The 20,008-nt window shown below is 27.1% G+C and overlaps 5 protein-coding genes across 18 annotated transcripts in view; 2 read left to right on the forward strand and 3 right to left on the reverse strand.

The window, feature by feature from the left end:
• The window catches only part of LOC127065910 (F-actin-monooxygenase Mical), a 29,974-nt gene extending 26,110 nt beyond the window's left edge, over positions 1 to 3,864 (reverse strand). For 4 of the 9 annotated variants that reach the window (XM_050998935.1, XM_050998933.1, XM_050998934.1 and 1 more), the window contains exon 1: positions 3,513 to 3,860. The gene's annotated coding sequence lies outside the window, so the exon portion shown is untranslated. The other 5 variants (XR_007782209.1, XM_050998928.1, XM_050998930.1 and 2 more) reach the window with 5 other exon arrangements.
• A 678-nt stretch (positions 3,865 to 4,542) lies between these two features.
• On the forward strand, positions 4,543 to 6,364 carry LOC127065914 (ras-related protein Rab-21). Of its 3 annotated transcripts, none has more exons than XM_050998942.1 (5): positions 4,543 to 4,673; positions 4,874 to 5,098; positions 5,351 to 5,518; positions 5,590 to 5,708; positions 5,772 to 6,364. In XM_050998942.1, exons 2-5 carry the CDS (start codon positions 4,958 to 4,960, stop codon positions 6,010 to 6,012), a joined length of 669 nt encoding a protein of 222 aa, XP_050854899.1. In that variant the 5' UTR covers positions 4,543 to 4,673; positions 4,874 to 4,957; the 3' UTR covers positions 6,013 to 6,364. The 3 variants fall into 3 exon arrangements, with proteins under 3 accessions (XP_050854899.1, XP_050854898.1, XP_050854896.1); XM_050998941.1 differs by having other exon boundaries at positions 4,544 to 4,699; XM_050998939.1 differs by lacking the exon at positions 4,543 to 4,673 and having other exon boundaries at positions 4,707 to 5,098.
• A 438-nt stretch (positions 6,365 to 6,802) lies between these two features.
• Positions 6,803 to 12,388, reverse strand: LOC127065912 (rho GTPase-activating protein 1). Its single transcript, XM_050998937.1, has 10 exons — positions 11,995 to 12,388; positions 11,534 to 11,641; positions 11,285 to 11,431; positions 10,828 to 11,008; positions 9,908 to 10,126; positions 9,735 to 9,833; positions 9,419 to 9,606; positions 9,119 to 9,319; positions 8,938 to 9,044; positions 6,803 to 8,869 (listed from the first exon to the last, which is right to left on the reverse strand). The coding sequence occupies exons 1-10, from the start codon at positions 12,041 to 12,043 to the stop codon at positions 8,696 to 8,698; spliced, it is 1,473 nt and encodes a 490-aa protein (XP_050854894.1). The 5' UTR covers positions 12,044 to 12,388; the 3' UTR covers positions 6,803 to 8,695.
• Positions 12,389 to 12,827: 439 nt separating this feature from the next.
• LOC127065757 (cyclic GMP-AMP synthase-like receptor) lies at positions 12,828 to 16,298 on the forward strand. 3 transcript variants are annotated; one of them, XM_050998554.1, is made up of 11 exons: positions 12,828 to 13,046; positions 13,150 to 13,303; positions 13,533 to 13,646; positions 13,762 to 13,929; positions 14,211 to 14,293; positions 14,725 to 14,815; positions 14,902 to 15,048; positions 15,187 to 15,327; positions 15,432 to 15,554; positions 15,733 to 15,919; positions 16,053 to 16,298. In XM_050998554.1, the coding sequence occupies exons 2-11, from the start codon at positions 13,298 to 13,300 to the stop codon at positions 16,145 to 16,147; spliced, it is 1,155 nt and encodes a 384-aa protein (XP_050854511.1). In that variant the 5' UTR covers positions 12,828 to 13,046; positions 13,150 to 13,297; the 3' UTR covers positions 16,148 to 16,298. The 3 variants fall into 3 exon arrangements, with proteins under 3 accessions (XP_050854511.1, XP_050854510.1, XP_050854512.1); XM_050998553.1 differs by having other exon boundaries at positions 12,829 to 13,046; positions 14,668 to 14,815; XM_050998555.1 differs by lacking the exon at positions 13,150 to 13,303 and having other exon boundaries at positions 12,829 to 13,046; positions 14,668 to 14,815.
• Positions 16,299 to 16,308: 10 nt separating this feature from the next.
• LOC127065761 (three prime repair exonuclease 2) lies at positions 16,309 to 18,049 on the reverse strand. Of its 2 annotated transcripts, XM_050998559.1 has the most exons (4): positions 17,566 to 18,049; positions 17,173 to 17,340; positions 16,936 to 17,102; positions 16,309 to 16,789 (listed from the first exon to the last, which is right to left on the reverse strand). In XM_050998559.1, exons 2-4 carry the CDS (start codon positions 17,318 to 17,320, stop codon positions 16,481 to 16,483), a joined length of 624 nt encoding a protein of 207 aa, XP_050854516.1. In that variant the 5' UTR covers positions 17,321 to 17,340; positions 17,566 to 18,049; the 3' UTR covers positions 16,309 to 16,480. The 2 variants fall into 2 exon arrangements, with proteins under 2 accessions (XP_050854516.1, XP_050854515.1); XM_050998558.1 differs by having other exon boundaries at positions 17,173 to 18,049.
• Between the last annotated feature and the right edge of the window lie 1,959 nt (positions 18,050 to 20,008).

The raw sequence follows: 20,008 nt of genomic DNA on the forward strand, positions 1-20,008 counted from the left end.
TACAAGAACGCACAAAATTATATTTACTTGTTGATTTATATATAAAGAATGTGTGGAAAAGAAAGAAAAAGAAAAAGAATGACCTGTTGCACGTTCAAGAATAGAAAGTTAATGGATATTTTTAAAATCTACTTTAGTGCTACTTTTAAAGATGATAAAGCAACGTTCATAGCGTGTTAATTTCTTTTTATACAATAAGTATGTATAAGCGTGCATATATTATAAACACATAGAAGTATGCACATAGAGTAACAGTTCAAAAACGCAAGAACAAAAATTTCCATTAGAAGTTAATGAAGGATGATGATAAGAAAGAAACGATAAGTGACAGGCGATCTATAGAAGGTAACGTAATTGAACGAAAAGAAAATGGCGACGAACGGTAAGAAGACAAATACGGAAGTTAGAACGAAAGAAGGAACGAATCCGATCGGTGACTCTAATAGCGACTAGAAACACGAGACAATTGAAAGAGTAAAAATAGTAGAGAAATCTCTTCGGCTCTTCCTGCACTCTAAACTATGCTTTAACCAGCGTTCCCCTGTGACACGTGGTTATTGCGAAGAATCTCTCTCCTAACATTTTACTACGATCGATTAAATGCGGAACATGATTCACTAAACGTTTTCCTCGACGTGACGTAATGCGTCTTTTTTCTATCCAAGTAACGATTCCTTCCAAAGCTAGACTTTGCTTAAAAGAAAAAAAGAAAAAAGAAAAATGCTATCTACAATGGAATAGAACATAATCTCGAACAAAATCATTATATACTTAACCATCGTTTATATAATAATAAATATGTAATAATAATGATAATACTATATACATATATGATCGACCCATATCGTAACACCACAACCTAACCTAGTCACTTATTTATTAATTTCCACTATAGTAACAATAGTTCACTTTCCATTAAACCGCTTATTTATATAATATATATTAAATATATTTAATAACGTCTCACACTCACAAGGCCTCTTTGTGAACGAATTGGATTCGTCTCCACAAATGTCTTGAAAGACTAACACTTCGATATGCAAGAAAATTCCCATGAAATATAATAACAATAATAGTAATAATAGTAATAATAATGATGATGATAATGATGATGATAGTGATAGGAAGAAAAACAAGAAATAGAAGAAAGAAAAGTTATATAGCTTGATCTTTTTTAAGAGAGAGGAAAAAGAAATTAAAAAGAATCACGAAGAAGACGTGACGAAGAAAAGAGATCTACTCACGCGAATCGTCGGCTCTTCGTAGCGTCGATGTTAAACCGCCACGGATGCTACCGCCGATTCACGGCATGCATTTCAATCGTGTATCTAAATTCGTTGCCTCCGCTCAAGAATCCCAATCGATTTATAAAGAGACGAACGAGGTTTATTCGAAACTACGTATCTAAAACGTCTTTTAATACTCAGCTAGCGAAGTGCAAGGATACGAGGATATAAGTCGATTCGAATTCAACAAGATCAAACGATACATAATAGAAACGTTTAATGAAAAAGACGTATTTTCATTCGAATAACTAACATATTTTCTTTGAAAATTTAATATTATTATCGTATATCCATCGTATTTGTTTTCTACTTTTTCAAAAACATATTTTCTTAAACTCGAATTTGACAATCGCACGAATTAAAAATGTCGAGGAACGACAAAGAGAACTGAGACGAATGCTCGACGAGAAAATGCGTCAACGGTTGATGCAATTAGATCTTTTATTTCTTTGTCGTCTCGCGCGAAGCGTAAACGGTGCGCCACATCCGAACGAGCATGAACGAGTGCGACGTACCTAGTCATCGTTGCAATTATTATTGCTATCATTCACGAATACTATCATTATTCTGCTTTCTAACAGACCGAATGAGTTTAAAACGGTCAGAGTGGTGAACCCCAAGAGGAAAAAAGAAATGAGAACGAGCGGACAAACAATACCGCGTGAAACGGAAAAATTAAAAACGTTAGATCTCATTACATTATTTCAATATGCGTTTCAATATCGTTATACACAAACTGAGCATTATTAAATGACGTCGAAAAAAAGATAAAAAGTTTTTGGTCTGACTAGAGTTTGGTTCTTTATGGAACAATGAGATACCGCACGATACAATAAAATTGTTACCACTGTTCTAGATTTATATACCTTTGATGTGTTCCCATCTCGCTGAAGATGAAAGGGATCTTCTACATTTCTTTTTTCAAGTATTACTCGAAAGCGTTCGCAAGGAATACCGAGCCCGAATTTAACCGCTGCACATTTTGCATGTTATCCAGATCTAGGTTATCAAGAACAACTATTATAGAAACTATACGTAAGTTGGATAATTTTAGTTTCATTGATAAGTTTTAAGTTCATTTTTCTGTTCGTGTAAAAAAAAAGCATCGTAACGTATCGACATAGTTCCAAACAACGCCCTTTTTAAACTATGTTACAAGATACGTGTAGTGGTTCTTTATCTTTGTCTCCCACAAAGAACAAAGCGTTTCAAAATATCGCACGCCCTGAAATCATCGAGTCTTGAAGCTTCTCGCAAAAACAGATCACGTAATATATACTTTATCAAAAAAAAAGAACTACATATCCAACGTACGCTATATTTCAAAATGGTTTGTCATCGACGATATATAATACGTTCACCTGTACGAAGAACGCGCCGAACTCGTAATGATATGGTCGACGATATCTCGTCAGCTGACGACGGGCGAAGATCATTTGTGATACGGCAAACAACGAGAGTCAACGACACCGTCCGATGATTCGCAAACCATAACCACTCGGCGGCCTTTCAAATTTATTTTCACGACGCATCGTTCTTGTACGACAGACTACGATGAATTCACGATGTGTTATCGGCCGTGACATTGACGCATCGTATACCTTTGTATCGAATCTATTCACGAATTCAATTTCGGTTACGAAAAGCGAGAAATAAACAAACGTATGCACTCCAGGAAGACACAAGTATATACGTGTATATAAATATGTGTGTGTACGTATGTATGTATGGTGTACATAAAGCGAAAGACTATTTTGGCAAAGTCGATTCCGACAGTCCTTTCTTTTCCTCAATCTGATTTTAAGGCGTATGCATACAGATATATTCCGCAGCACGATGGAGCTAGATGATCTCGTCGAACGTGTCGGCCGATAGGAAAGCTTGTTCCTCCGTATTTATAATTCCCCAGATTTCTTTTCATCCGAGATACAAAATCTTTATCGAAATCTCGATAAAAATTCGATGCAACGGTATGAAGTCTAAACTAAGATGTAAAACAAAGGGTAGGGCCGATAATTTTCGTGCAACGAGTCGCGATAGAAAGGAAGCTGGACAAATTGTATGTGTGGAGAAACGTTCGAGAAGAGAAAGGAAGAAATAGAAAGAAAGAGATAAATAGAAAGAGGTAGAGAACCAGATAAAAAAACTATAGAGGCCAGCCAAAATAACGAAGAAATAAGAACGATAAAACGGAAGAAAGAGTGTTCGAAAGATGCGTATACGTACATGTCAAACGAAAGGCCGCAACATGCACTTCCAATTAAATATACGAGGGCCACACCAAGAGCGCGCGTGCCGTTTCTCGTTCTCATTACGTCAAACACACGCGTGTATACATTCGTGGCGCAAACCGGGTTAGCATTCATCACATACCGCAATCAAAATCCTTTCTTTCTTTTCCTACCACTCACATGACAGTCCATCGGTTCTCTACCTTTTTTTACGACTAGTGAGGAGGAAACTTCCACCGTCCATCCACCATTAACATCCCGCGGTTTCTCTCAGTTTCTCCGGACTGTGGCCTCGTTCCGCCGCACGGCCGCGCCACACTACGACGCGACTTCGAATGTCGTTTAATTCAGTAAAGGGGAGAGAGGTTGCATCCAAGTAATTTTACGACTTGCGCAGTCAAAGAAACCACGCGTCGTGATTGGTGACGCACCTAATATATCGCTTTCCGAGCGAACCTCCGATTGGCTGAAAGACCGGACACGTTGAAAACTATGATGCAGTTCCATAAAATTTTCTTTCTTCTATTCCCGCGCAAATTTAAAATACTTTTCAATTCGATCGAAAAATTATACGTTTTATAAAGAAAAAAGATTTAATTAAATTTTTATGATTGTACGATACTAATTTTAATTTATATGGTCTATCGATATGAAGTATAGTCGGTGCAATTTTAATTATTATGTATCATATCACGCATTGTAACAGATCAATCGAAAAATTATTATATCGAAAAATGATATACTTGTATTTATTTCAATTGTGTATGATAACGTTTAATATGTAAAAAGTTACCATAAGCTGTAATAATCTATTATTTCTAATAAAAAATTTGATTTATATCGAATTATAGATGAAAAATATGATCATTAAGGAATGATAGGATCGAAAACAATTATACAATCAAAATTGAATATACAAGAACAATTATAGAAAATCGTGATAATATTGATAATATTTTTCATTATGTCAAACTTTACTTATCTTACGAGCAAGATATATATATTTTTGTTTTGTCTATCTTATTTCTCTTTTACATGCGCATGCACACAACATATGTAGTTGTCACACTTTTCACACAATTACAATATAAGTAACGTACAAATTAATCAAATTTTCGACCAGACGTATGCGATATATATCAGATTTTAAACGTGTGTGAGTATAGTATGGATACTATGTGTGTACGTATATGTTTATTCTATCATTGTATGTAATTATAGTGTAGTATGTAAGTGTATGTTAGCTGAAAACAGCTGATGCTTTCATTTTGACATTATAAAGAAATAACTGTTTAACTATATAAAAAGTAACTGTCATATAGTGATCTTATATTAATATGACTAACATATGCATAGGTTCAACGTGAATGTTAATCTATATTGATCTGCGGTACATATGTACGTGTAATATCTTTTAACCGTATTAGTTATTTGTAAACTATGGCCAGTTCGATTAGTACTACTGGAAATGGATATAATTTCAAAGTGGTGTTACTTGGTGAAGGATGTGTGGGCAAAACTTCAGTAGCATTACGATACGTCGAAGACAAATTTAATGACAAACATGTTACTACGGTACAAGTAAGTGATATAACTGTTGCTTTTTTATATAACATGATATTTCTATCATATTACTTATGTAACAATTGTTGTTTTTTATATGTACAATATAAGATTTATATTATTATATTAAGAAAATTTATAATGATTTGTCTAAATAAATTATTCAACAATATCCTATATATAAAAATTAGTCGATATACATATTATACGTTATGATCAAATGTCATTTTAAATGTTTGAATGATTTTTGGTTTGTTATATTCTGTTTAGGCATCTTTTTTAAATAAAAAATTAAATATAAATGGTAAAAGAGTAAATTTAGCAATATGGGATACTGCAGGACAGGAAAAGTTTCATGCACTAGGACCAATTTATTATAGAATGTCTAATGGTGCCATTTTAGTTTACGATATTACAGATGAAGATACTTTTCAAAAGGTATGCACGAAAGTTTTATCAATACTTTTATAATCATTAAATTATTTTTAATATCATTTTTATATATTTAGGTTAAAAATTGGGTAAAAGAACTTAAAAAAATGTTAGGCAGTGAAATTTCTTTAGCAATTGCTGGCAATAAAGTAGATCTTGAAAAGGAACGAAATGTTTCAATAGAAGAAGCGGAAGAGTAAGTAATTTTAAATTGTTTCAAAAAATAAATAGATGTACAAAATGAATTCTTTTTTACTAGATATGCCCAGCAAGTTGGTGCTATGCATTTTCATACATCTGCAAAACTAAATCAAAATATTGAACAGATGTTCTTGGATTTGACACGTAGAATGATACAACATGCTGATGAAGTAGAACAAAAGTCTTGTTTGCAAAGGACTAGCAGTACACGTCGTAATGTTGTGGTAGTTGAAGATGAATCTGAACAAAGTCGACCAACGAAAAGTTTCTGTTGTGGTAGTTCTTCCCAAAACTCGTAAATGAATATTTTTATTTTTGGAAAAACTAATTTCAAGAATAATTATAAATGATATACACACACACACACACACATATGTAAAATGTATATAAAAAACATTAGCTTTTTGCCATATGTCAAATGTTGCTGTATTTATCATTTTAAAGATAATATCTTTTTAACTAGATATTGAGTGCAAAGTATAAAATGTGCGGATCTTGAGAGATCTTGAATAAGTATCATAAAATGTTGTAAGTTTCGTATAATGTTGTAATATTGTGCTGTGTATGCAAGTATACATTATGCATTTAATGTTTTAAAAATATCATGTAATGTACATTGTTATATCTACATAAATTTTTTATTACAATGTCTATTGGTATCATTTTATCTTTTTTACATAATTATATAACAACTACTAAAAATGATAGTTTGTCCATGCTATTATACTGTAATGAATATTGAAAATATTATTACATATATTTATATTATTAATTTATAAACAGCACGAATATAAATACTGTAGATTTTCCATTATACAATATATCACATATAGAGTGAATTTTTTGCATTACTATCTTATTTTAAAACAGCAAAGACTAATAGCATAGACCAATCATTACAATTAGAAGAAATTACAGTATAATATTAAAAATGAAATTAATTATAATTATTTACAATAATTATTTCTCATCATCATTAAGTACATCAATTAATGTCATATAAATCGATGTATATTTAAATATGATCAAATTTGAATAAAGGGATATTTAAGAAAAAAGAAAATAATTATAATATACACATGTATGTAATACTTTTCTGCTAATATTTATATTTATTTAGTGATGTATAACATTTTAATTGACAACAACATGGACTTGAAAAGAATTATATAAGGGTTAAGTGTTCTGCTTGATGGCAGATACATACATGAATTGTGCATGTTTTTATTTATTTGAGTAATAAATTACTCTATAATGAAGATATACTTGTTAATACACAATTTAATTTTAGTAAATATTAAATATTTCATATTCGTGTTTAAATTAGTATTATATATTATGTGTATATATAATACTAATGATTATATAATACATAAAATGCCACAAGGAATGACAGAGTAAATTACTCAATATTAATAATGTTATAAACTAATTATGTTATGTTTATACAATTATGCTTGATTACATTATTCGTGATCTAAATACAATAACAAAGGAATGTAATCACATTAGTTCTCTATACAAATATTATATTAGTCTTTTAAATAAAGAAGAGCATGTCAATTGATTAGCTCTCATGTAAATACTTTCTAATGATCCATTTAATGGCAGGATTGTTACAGGAAATGTGATATATATATATATATATATATATATATATATATATATATATATATAAATCCTAATTAGTACATTTTTATACAATAAGAAAATCAATGAAATTCTATACTGTTAGAAAAAGATTGTAATACTTTTACATCAAAGAGTATCTGATGACATAATCAAATATACAATAAGAAACAAACAATAATTCACGATTGTTTGTAAGCATTCTTTTTTTCATGTATATACTTTCTATTGATTTCTCAAAATTTCCTTACAGATCAGCATTGTTCAATAAGATAATTACATGATTAATTTATTCAATTTGTACATATGTAATCATGATAACAGGATGCTTGATACTATTAAAGATCTACTTTATCATTTCTATTTTGTGACATTGATTCAGAGTAAATTAATGTATATAATTACATATAATGTTTAATAAATTTTATAGAACTAAGTAAACTTTTTTAAATCTAGATTTTATAATATTTATTAAGAAAATTGTAAAAATAAATATAATATTGCTTTACAAAAAATAATTAAATATGTAAAAAACGGAAAAGTAAAGAGATTGACTGAATTGTAACCTAGATTTATGAAAAGCACCATATTGTTAGATTGTTTTTAATTAACTATACTTGTATAATTAGATTTCACAAATCGAAAGATGATATCTTACAATTAGATAATCAAGGCATCCTGTACGTTATTACTCTTTTACAAATCACACGCACATTTATTATATTATACTTACTCTAAATATATGCCTACATTTTACATATAATATCTAACATTTCCTTGAATCTTTGGTATATGATTATGAAGTCATATAATTATATACACTATCCAGACTGGCAATTTAATATTAAACGATATTAATTTATTACAAATGATAAATGTATTCCTTTGGAAATTGTGTTGCAAGTGTAGATAAGAGATTATTGTGCTAATTGTACTTCATAATGCAATGAAGTTTCCTCTGTTTTATAATCATATCATTTTCGTAGATATGATTTTGTAATATAAAATTTTAATTAATCAAAAAGTGTTAATTATTAATGCAGCAATAGTTACAATATTATTGTTTTAGTATCGCTAGATTAATGATTTTAATATGCTTTAAAGTAATTCAGTTATATATATAAAAGAGTGTTATTTGTTGTGCTAACATTTCTAAAAAAACTTTCATGGAATTGTGGTACAAAGTATTTTAAATATCATCTTGTTTAATAATATTAAATTGAACAGCCATACTTAAATCTCACTAAAAACACGCATGTACAGGCACGCAATTCACATACATGCGCAGATTTACACAATCGTTATTAATTTGGTTTGGATATCAGACCTTTGGCTATCACCCATTGTTTCAAATTAGATGATAAATATTTTATCTTGAAATGTGAATAGAAAATCTATAAACTGATTAATAGGTCCTATCGCAGAAAGAGACATTCCACGTGACGGAGGTGCTCTAACGAGATTCGGGCCAAATACCACTGCTAAATTACTGGATGTCATTTTATTTAAATCACTTCTGTCTATTACCTGTTAATAAATATTAATTAAATAAAGAAAATAAATTATTACACAGATAAAATTAGTTGTTATATTACCTTTGATAAAAATTGTACTATATATTTCAAAAGATGATAATTATCTTCAGGAAGTTTTTCGAGCACTAATATTTTTACTCTACGTGGTCTTTCATCTTTTGATAATGCTATAAATAAACCCATATTAGTATTTATAATGGAATAACATACTAATGATTATTAAGAATTTCATGTTTTTTACTTTGAAATTGTGTTATTTCATCATATAATTCATATGTCATAAGGGGTTCATCTAATTCGTGAAGAAATGTTTTTAAAAGAACTGCTGCTATGTGAGGATCTCCTTTAAAGTCTGCTTGCAAACCCTGATTACAGTCATGTTGTAATTTTCTAATTACTCCTACATTAGCAGATCTTCTGAATATTCCCTCTGTTTCTAGAGCTATAAAGAGAATTACACTCGGGAATATAGATCGAATATTCTCAAAAAGTATATCAATTAAAAAAATTCTTGGTTAATAAATAATAATTACAAACATACCATCTGGACAATTTAAAAACTCAATACATTGTTTTACTATAGGAGGTATTGGATCACCATTATTATTTTCTTTAATAAAACTTAAACTTGCACCAAATTGTGTTGTACCAATTGGTGTAGCCACTGTACTTTGAGGTGGACTAGTTGGTAAACTTTTTTTATTTTTGCTTACAAGTTGTTCATTGTGCCTAAAAATATTTTCATATACATTATATGCTATTTTTACAGTAAAATATAAACTATTGACATCAGTTATTTTTAGAGAGAGGGAAAGAGAATTTTTCTATTTTTATATATTAAACATAATGATACTTACTGTAGTACTTGTGGAGGTATAATGAGTTGATCAAGATTAATGTATTGTGCTAGTTCTTCTAAATAATTAACATACATCATTTTACGACCAAACTTTGCACTGCAATAACATAAATATAATGTTATTTGAATACATATATAAAAAATTATCTTATATTTCAAATTCATGATTACCTAATAGCTGGTTTAAAGATCTGCCAGACAATTCTAATAAAATTGGTTGGATGGACTAAATAGAGTGCTTTGAGATTCTTTTTGTATTTCCTATCAAAGGCTTTATATGCCTGCCATAACCAAGAGAGTGGTGGCTTATTTTTTGAAGTTAGGCCATAATGGAAATAAACAAGACTATAATCCTGTTCTACAAATTTGTCTAATGTATGCATCAAGTACCTATAAAATAAAATATATGTTAAAAGATGTTTTTTTTTTTCATAAAAATAGAAACTTTAAATCTGCCTTAGTACTTTAGTTCCTACCAGGAAAGGAGAAAAGGTATGCTTAACCCTTAAACCGCAAGTTCTTTTAATCAATGCATACTCTTGATTGATATAAAACTGCATCATTTCAATTTTCAATAACATAACTTGATTTTATAGTAATGATATAAAAATACAAATGCGTGAAGTATAAAATCTTTACTTACTTTGGACGACACGTGTTTTCACAAGAAATAACAATGCCAACTAGCGCGATCCACGGTTGTTCTGATAAATACCGTATAGTTAAATCCGCGGTTCAAGGGTTAAAAAATGGTTGCAAAGGTACTTGTACCTGTAATTTATTCTCAATTTAGTGTTTAAAAGCAACATTTTAGTTTGCAGTTAATTATTTTGGAATGTGGCGGATGTGAACTTCTTGTATAAATGTAGTCCATTGTGGAAATAAATGAATTAAAGCAGATTCCTTTAACAATAGCACTTATAATGGCAATGTAAATTTCATTTTACTATTTCAGTATAGGTAATAATATATAATTTAAATATAATATGTGTAATAATAAATAATGAAAAATGTATAAAGCTTAAAAATGCACTATCTTGCTCCATTTCATATTACAATAGTATATAAAATACTAAACTTCTTGAACAAACCTGAGGAGTTTGGCATGATTAAAAGCTTCTTTTCCAATAGGAGGCAATTTACAGGCTGATACTACTATTATTTTACGACCAGCACTGTCATCTCCTACAACTTCTACAATACCATGCCTTGATATATCAAGGTAATCTTCTTCATCTGCTAGTTCTCCTTCTAGTGCTGCTAGGTCATCAGCTGCTCATTATAAACAAATCATTGTTTTAAAAAAATATAAAAATATATAATTATTTGTAGCAATTGTCATAAACTCTAAGGCAATTTAGTAATCACATTTAGGCACAATATATAGAATCAAGAAAATTGAATCCAATTTGTTATTAATGCGTATCTTTCTCCATCATTATACCATGCAGTAACAAACTATACAGCAATCTTCATGATTCACCTGCTATGTTCCACCAAATGCCATGACATTTAGTGGCTACTAACAGTAGATAAAAGGTCACACACCAGATTCTATAACTGGAGCATCTACTAGAGCTTCTTCAAAATTTTCTTCTATTGTCCCATCGCTTACTGGACTCTCCAAATAATCTATGCCTGTCACTACTGCACCACTGTTAATCAAATCTAGCTTTGCTTCTAAAAGCTGTACAGCTGAAATTTTATAAAATTATATGTAAATTATACTAAATATTCATAAGTAGAAATATTTTTAATAACTTATAAAATAAATATATATTTGTGCTTGTATATTACCATTATTTGAAGATGCCTGTAGTTCTGTGTCATCAAACTCTAAATTTGGTTCATAATCATGATAATCAGATAAACTTGGATAAGGATCTTCAGTTTCATTGTTCATTCCTATTGCATAAATAATCTTTGATTATTATTAATTTCATTAAAAATAATACTAAATAATTAAAAGACATAATAAACTGTTTATCTGTTTTATGATAATATTTCCAAATTAAACTCAATAAAATTTGTCAATAATTTTAAAAGTTGATTGTATATACAATAAAATCATGTATTATATTAATAGCAATTATTATTACTATTACTACTACATTACTATTATTTTTATTATATAGAAACTATAAAATATTTTACCGTTATACGACTTTTTTTAAAAATCTCTATTAAAGATTAAAAAGTAATATATATAAAGTGACATTCGCTTTGACATCTATGAATAGAAAAACAGTTGTATTCACCTGTCAAAGTTCGTGCTGGACTTAGCGTCGCTTGATAGTTTGCTTCCATTTTTATTAATCACTTATTCGTAAAAGGAGAGCGTTAATATAGAATGTTTTTATTTTTTCTTTATTCTATTTTTTTTTTTTTTTTCAAAAACACAGATTGCTTTGTCCTTCCAACGACATTATTCTTCTTGCGCTGTTGAAACGCAACGTATGTACTGCAACGTACTCACCGTCACGCTTTCATTTGTATGCCGTTAGTTAGTTCCTAGCTTGGTATCGTCGCTCCCTCTTTTTAGTCACTTCACACATACTTTTGTGTTCGTCATTGGACGATTTAAAATCTATTTTAATAAAAAGAAACAACAAACATGCACATAGGTCGAATCAGTCGAGTGATATCACATTGAAATATTAGCTAATCGGAAATATGCTCCTTATTAAAAATAACATTTCCGTTAAAAACTTACATTGATTGGTTATTGGATATTTTAAGTTATCCAATCAAAAATAATATTGAAAATTGCCCTTATGCATATTTTAAACTTGATATAACATATGACTTCAATGCATTTCAACTTAATTAACTTCATTTTATCAAGTTTTTTGAAGATTAAATATCTTATAATCGTACCAATGAATATTTATACCTTAATTTTTTAACTATGTATTAATGATATATATAACATATATATAACTATGTATTTATAACTGTGTATTAACGACATTATCATGAAATTTTTATTTTCAATGTAATAGTATTTATATTTAATAAAAAATATATCTTATCTTTTATATCTATATATTTTTAAATTATTATCGATTTTTAGAAATAGTGATACTTACGCATTTATAGTATAAAAGCATCAGAAGTGTTAAAGAAATATTACTTGTGAAAATATCGCAAAATTTCATAAAGTGTATTATTCAGTATATATAGAGAAATCTTTAAAATATAATATAAAAAATAATTAAATATAATTAAAATATAATTTATATTTTAATCATAACTTATATAATACTCGTGTATGGAGTTAAGATAGTAGACGAATTATAAATAATAAGAGGTAATTATTAGCTGAACATCATACATATATATATATAAAACACGTAAGATAAAATTTATCTACTCTCTGTAATATAATGTCTGTATATTATGTATTTCTGCAGTGCTTATACCTACATTTATGTTTACACCAAAAATAAAAAAGATTAACGTAATACAATAGTAAATGCAATAATATAACTCTTTACTAAAAAATTTGAAATCTAACAAAAACATTTTATTCATATATCTATTGTAATAATAATAATCCCAATGGAGGTTTGTATTATTTATTGATTAATATTTACGAACGTATATTATAAATTTGTACTCATATAATAAATATTAGGATGTTATTTACTTTTTGTATAAGATTCTCTTATATATATATATATATATATATATATATATATATATATATAATATTTTTTATAATCTTATATATAATTTTTAAAAATTAAGATTCTCTTTTAAATGTTTGTTTAATATTTGTCTTCTTTTTACATAGGCCCATAATAAAGATAAATATTTTAAGAGTGATAAAATATTAAATGCTATAAACAAACTATTCGTATCTTTGCAAGACTATGAAAAAAAAGAAATTAACCAGAATTTACACCAGGTATACAATTTCCTATAAATGTAATATATATTTAACACAGATTCTTATATATATATATATAAGATGATATTTATTCTAATCTTATATATAATTTTTTTAAATTAAATATAAATAGGTCATAGATGAAATAATTGAAAAAATGAAAGAAGACACTTTTTTTAAAAAAGTATTTCAAAGAAAATTATTTGGAGGTAGTTTCTATAAAGGTACAAAAATTGGTGTACCTGAAGAATTTGATATAGATATAATAATTAAACTACCTATTAATTATGAAGATATAAAAGTAAGTAGTATGAATCTATAACAGTTTTTATTGCATACTATTTAAATTTATTCATAAAAGAAATGTTCTTTTATTTTAATGGTATATTTTTTGTGTCATAGATATGTTAAATATGTTAGAAATATACTTTATTTTAGAGAGAAAGAAAGAGAGAGAATTAATTATTTTAATTTATATGATATATTACATATATTTTTTATTTTTTTTTTTTAATATTATAAGTTCTTTAAATATTTTATTTATATAAATATATATATATATTTATATATTTATAAATGTAGATATCTATATGTGAGCACAAAGGTTTTATCAATATACACTCTGGTTTAAATCCAAACAACTTAATTAATCCGAAAATGGATAGGTAAGATAAGTTATAAATTAAATTTTATCAGGCTATGCTAGTATTTTATAAAATATTATACTTAATATATACATATCAGATGTATGATATTAATAAATAATAAATAATAAATTTTTTAACTGGATCAATAAAGCAAATAACTGGAAATTGTAAATTGATCTAAAAAATTAGCAGTTTGTAACAATACAACATTCTTCAAAATAGTTGCTATATTTTATATATAATTTTCATTACATAATAGATATTATTATAATTAATTATTATTATATTTAGTTTGATAATGTATATTTATTAATGATGATGACAAACTTATTCATTAACTTAATAATATTAATTATTACTTATTAATATTATTTATTTTATTCTGTTATTAGAGAAGTGCTTAAATTACTTGATAATTCGATGTATATTGATCAAAATAAATTTCGTAGTTGGATGGAAAGCATTGTAACTATAACTATACATAATTTACCAAAGAAAGGCAATAAATATTTATTAAAAATAAATAATACTGAATATATGGTATGTAAATAGTTTTTTGTTCAAAAAACGAAATAATTTAAATGTTCATATATTCATATATAAATAGAAAATGTTATATATTGCAGATAAGAGTAATCAAGAGTGGCCCAGCATTTACATTTGAAATAGAATTTATGAATGGCAAAAAAATTAACGTTGATTTAGTACCAGTGTTAGAATTTTCAAAAAATATACCACACATGAGTAATTTATCAGAATTTAAAATACTTAAAGTACTTAACAAATTTTTGTTAAACAATTAGTATTATTTTATAATCAGAACCAATTTAATGCAATTAGTTGTGATACGATTATTGTCAATGTTATCATTTTTTATGTTTAAAACAATTCATAGTATTTTATATTTTTAGAAACAAAATTGGTTTGCTATACCAAAGCCTATTACAATTAATAAACAAAAACATATCTGTTGGAGAACATGTTTTTATGAACAAGAAAAAGAAATTCTATCTAAAAATGGACAAATTAAACAAATAATAAGATTGATGAAAGTATTTGAACTATACATATTATTATATTTTATAAATATGATATATATGATTATTAGAATATATAAATATATGTGAACTTTAATGAAATGATATTATCTTTTCAGAAATTAAGAGATACCAAAAATTGGAATAATATTGCTAGCTACTATATAGAAACAATTGCTTTAAACTTATTACAAAAGGACTCATTGTTTGGGAAAGGATCATGTACACTTTCGTTTATGAAGGTATTTATACAATTATACACATTTTTGAATAATTAACTGTTTGATTGTAAATTCTATTATGTCGAGCAACTGCATTTGTTTGCTGTCAAACAGTATTATTATTTTCTTTTATTTATTTCCATTCTACTTCTACTCTATATAATCTCAATCCAATAATAGAATAATATTATATTTATAGATGTTACGTTCCATGCATTCTACTCTAATTCATCAGTGCTTACCTTATTACTGGAACAATGATTTTAATCTATTATACAAACTCAATTTAATAGAAATAAGAAATATTTCAAATCAATTGCGGAGAATCATTGAACACATTGATAGATCAATAGAGAATGATCCATATATCATTGCTAAGTGTATCTGTAAGTTTAATACATCCAAATTTATAAATGATCTTATCTCAGGTTTTACTTAATTGTTTCTCTTTATTTTTATGATTAATAATTTTTAAACTAAATTAAAAGTTATATTTTAATTAACTTGTTATACTTTTAGTAAATGAAGAAGAATATAATCAATTATATTTTGAACTAAATAAGCCACCTTCAGAAACAGAAAACAATGAGAATAGTATCTGCATGATAATTTAATGATGATATTTAATATGAAATTTCTCTCATCAAACGAGTTTTTAAAAAATTACAAGTTATATTCAATTATATATATAATATATAATATTATTTTTTATTTTATAGTATATAGTTTTTATAGTATTTTATATGAAAGAGCAAGAATTATATATTATTGATGATAACTTTCAATGTAATAAAATTTATATTTACATAATAATATTGATCTACATAATAATAATAAAATATTAATAAAATATATATTTACATAATAATGTTTATCTATGTAATAATAATAATAATATAATATTGATATTATAAAATTATAATTCTTTAAAATACTTCTTATTATTTTCATTTCATTTTACATAACGGTAATGCATTTTTATCGCACCATTCTATAAAGTATTTTGCAATATGATTAGCACAATGTAGCATATTAATACAATCATCTTGTGCTATATGATTGTTTTTTGCTGGGGTTTTTAATAAATGTTCATATATCGTTATTAATTTAAAATTGTTCGGTTTTTGGAGTATATTAACTTTTTCCACGTGTTTTTCCATATCCAAGATTTCAGTATCTTGCATATAATTAACATTTGTAAAGTAATCTTTGAATAAGAGTAATGTATCTGCACATAGAATATCTTCTGCTAAATCCTTAAATGAAAATAAGATTTATTTCAATACTTTTCTTATTATTTCCAAGCATATATATATAAGCAATACATAGAATTATAAATAAAGCTATTTTCTTTTAATGTAGAAAGATAATAAAACAAATAAGTATCAAAAAAAAAACATACCTTATCAAGACATTTTAATTCCCACAAAAAAATTGGATAATCAAATTTATTTCCATTATGAGCCACGAAACATATTGGTTTCATTAATGTATCAAGAAAACTATTGATCATATTATAAATTTTATGATCAAATGAAGATACATTTTGTAAAGACTCATTATTTAATTCTATTTAAAAATACAAACATTAGATATATATTAAATATTATATTTAAAAAAAAATTTGAGTATTACTTACTTGTTAAAATCTCTACATATTGAGGTATAGGTTTATTTGGATTAACTGGTACAGTAAGAGTTTGTAAAACTCTTGGAATTTTATTTTTATTGAGACATATATTGTCTCGAGTTACAGCTACAAATGAAAATTCTGTAATTCTAGGCATTTTATTGCCCTCAATAAGACCTGTTGTTTCAATATCAAAAAATACAAATGTTTTTATCATTGTAATAAAACTTAGAACTACTGGATTTTTTTATACAATTCCTTTCTATTGATAGAAATAAAAATAGTTATAATTTGTTGTTAATTATATACACGCTCAAAGATTATTACATATGTACACGTAGATCAATATATATTTTTGGTATATGATTCATATATGGCGGGTTGAGACAAACGCGCACTTACATTATGCACCGATATCAGTATATTTTCGAGGTCGTCGGCATCACGTCAACGTCACGTCGACATTACGTGATTATTCCGATAATGTCATTAAGTCTCACGTGCGTTCGACAATTCATGTGTAATAATAGCGCTGCCAATACCATGATATCGTCGCTAATATCGACACTTATTTTATTGGTCCTTAAGTATACTCCTGATGACTAAACCATACCAGGAATTCAGATATTTTATGACGGAACTATTATTATCGTCTTAAGGTGCGTATCCACTTGTTGCATATTCTCGTACTGTATCACTGTATCGATGTGAATGGACAAGTGTGGTGTATCAAAACGTGATACGAAGATATATCAATAAAACTAATCGGTCATTTGTCGATTTTTCATCGTCATATCAAAGGAGTCTCTTAGCGAGATTATATCACGTGACTGTTTTCATACGAAATGAAATGATATGTAATGACGACAATACGTAACAAGTGGATACGCACCTTTACGATTTTTTGACAACCTATTAAATATATTTTTGACATTTTTTGAAAACCTATTAAATTTTATTTATATCTTCGATACTGGTATATAGCGATAACAAACTTATTGCAAAAATATATCAAGATGACTTAATATTAATGTTTTTCAAAAAAATCATAATTAAAAGGAAGCAAATGTCAATGGAAGTGGTGTAAATAGGTTAAAAATAAAATGACTTCGTTACCAAATATATGCGTTCCGTTCAATGAACTGAAAATTAAATGCAACAGAGAATCGACCATAACGTTTGAACAAAATTGTTTAAAAGCTCTACGGTGGATTACATGAAATAAATTATATAAGAAAAAGGAATATGCTGTATCTATTAAAGTATATTTAGTGACGAGATTTAACACCTCGAATGTTTTGAAAATGATTCGAAGCTTTAAAATTGTTGATCTAGATTTCGAAGCTTCAGTTAAGTAGAAATGAAATTCGTTTTTTTTTTTTTTTTTTTTGTCAATTTCGATAGTCGCTCGAGCGATAGTGGACTCGTGTTATAATACTGATGAAATTAATAAAAAATTTGAATTTTATCAAAACTTTTTGTATTCGGATTTAAAGCGATTCGAAGTTTTTCAGATTTTATCATTTGATTTAAATATATCCCGTTAATACATCCCTTTGTCAATGCTATTAAAATCTTCAGAGAAGTATGAGATCATGATCTACTTTCTAATGGCGAAATAAAAGATTGTATGTAGAAATGAATAGTTCTGCTGTGATGTAACACGTTAAATATCAATGTTGTTTTCTATTGTTTTTCAATACCATCTAATAGGACATACATTCGTGAAAAAGAAATTAATAAAAAAGCTTCGTTTCTTAAAAATACCACTGTACTTATTTTTATTAACCAAAATGTTTAGAAACATAGTGGTGTAAGTCAGTTTTAATTAATTAATTCGTTTTTAATTTGTACAAAATCCTTTTTTGTGCTTCAATTTTCACATATAGATATTTTTAAATAGTTTTATAAATCTATAGATGTGTTTTACAACTTCAATATGTGTATAGAGCTATTTTTAAACAATAAACACAAAACAACATTCTATGAGAAACATTTAACGGGTGTGATTTATACCACTATGATTCTCAACTCGTCATATGGCTCATAATTATTTGATTTAAGAAAAAAATATATTATGATAATGGAAAGTTTTATATTAATTAAAGATATTCTCTATTTTTATCTTATCTAATATGTAACCATGAATTGAAATGATGATGTATACAAACATTTGTAACGAAATGTACGATGTAAATACAACCATTGGTAGAGAATGTACTTATCAACTGGATATAGTGTAAGAGATTATTTATAGCGTAGCAAGTGAAACTTCGACTTATTACCGATAGATGGATATTACAAGAAATAATAAACACGTTATTAGCATTATCATGCAATTAAATAAATGTTATAGCTAAATGATTATTCTTAAACAAACAATTACAATTTTGTATGTAATTTCATAGCATAAACACGACACAGAAACTAGAAATACATATAGGATTCTTAGAAAAAGTTGGATCCTCGGATGGACCACTTTTTCATAATGTCGCTCCTCACGGAGTCGGAACCGAAATGAGATAAAACCCGTATACGTCCCCATGAAAGCAGTCAACCTAGATTTTAAATGCAGGATAGAAGTGGTCTCTGGGCCATTGAGCTATGCAGGCCCTTGATCCAACCTTCCCACTAATGCCTACTTATTAAAAAAGGAGGTGCTCTTCCCCCACATACATTTCATAAAATAAATAAAATAAATATCGGTTATGAAGTGTAATAATCAAAAATTTGTTTGACTTGTTCAATTGTTAGTATTTCAATATTCCTTCTCTTCTCTCAATATCTTTTTTGGATTGAGTTCATATATCTTATCGTAGAAAAAATGTATTTTTTGTGTATTCAT

Source organism: Vespula vulgaris, chromosome 8 (genome assembly GCF_905475345.1).
Source record: "Vespula vulgaris chromosome 8, iyVesVulg1.1, whole genome shotgun sequence".
Lineage (NCBI taxonomy): Eukaryota > Metazoa > Arthropoda > Insecta > Hymenoptera > Vespidae > Vespula > Vespula vulgaris.

What these genes read in the sequence shown, in the direction of transcription:
- LOC127065914 (XM_050998942.1), top strand. Translation starts at nt 4,958, where the DNA reads ATGGCCAGTTCGATTAGTACTACTGGAAATGGATATAATTTCAAAGTG. An exon ending in ATGAAGATACTTTTCAAAAG is followed by an intron (nt 5,519 to 5,589) that starts GTATGCACGAAA and finishes TTATATATTTAG; the next exon opens with GTTAAAAATTGGGTAAAAGA. An exon ending in TCAATAGAAGAAGCGGAAGA is followed by an intron (nt 5,709 to 5,771) that starts GTAAGTAATTTT and finishes CTTTTTTACTAG; the next exon opens with ATATGCCCAGCAAGTTGGTG.
- LOC127065912 (XM_050998937.1), bottom strand. Translation starts at nt 12,043, where the DNA reads ATGGAAGCAAACTATCAAGCGACGCTAAGTCCAGCACGAACTTTGACA. An exon ending in ATCTTTAAACCAGCTATTAG is followed by an intron (nt 9,834 to 9,907) that starts GTAATCATGAAT and finishes ATGTTATTGCAG; the next exon opens with TGCAAAGTTTGGTCGTAAAA. An exon ending in TGAAATAACACAATTTCAAA is followed by an intron (nt 9,045 to 9,118) that starts GTAAAAAACATG and finishes GTTTATTTATAG; the next exon opens with CATTATCAAAAGATGAAAGA.
- LOC127065757 (XM_050998553.1), top strand. An exon ending in TTAATTATGAAGATATAAAA is followed by an intron (nt 13,930 to 14,210) that starts GTAAGTAGTATG and finishes TTATAAATGTAG; the next exon opens with ATATCTATATGTGAGCACAA. An exon ending in TAAATAATACTGAATATATG is followed by an intron (nt 14,816 to 14,901) that starts GTATGTAAATAG and finishes TATATATTGCAG; the next exon opens with ATAAGAGTAATCAAGAGTGG.
- LOC127065761 (XM_050998558.1), bottom strand. Translation starts at nt 17,380, where the DNA reads ATGATAAAAACATTTGTATTTTTTGATATTGAAACAACAGGTCTTATT. An exon ending in ATATGTAGAGATTTTAACAA is followed by an intron (nt 17,103 to 17,172) that starts GTAAGTAATACT and finishes ATTTTTAAATAG; the next exon opens with AATTAAATAATGAGTCTTTA. An exon ending in AATTAAAATGTCTTGATAAG is followed by an intron (nt 16,790 to 16,935) that starts GTATGTTTTTTT and finishes TTTTCATTTAAG; the next exon opens with GATTTAGCAGAAGATATTCT.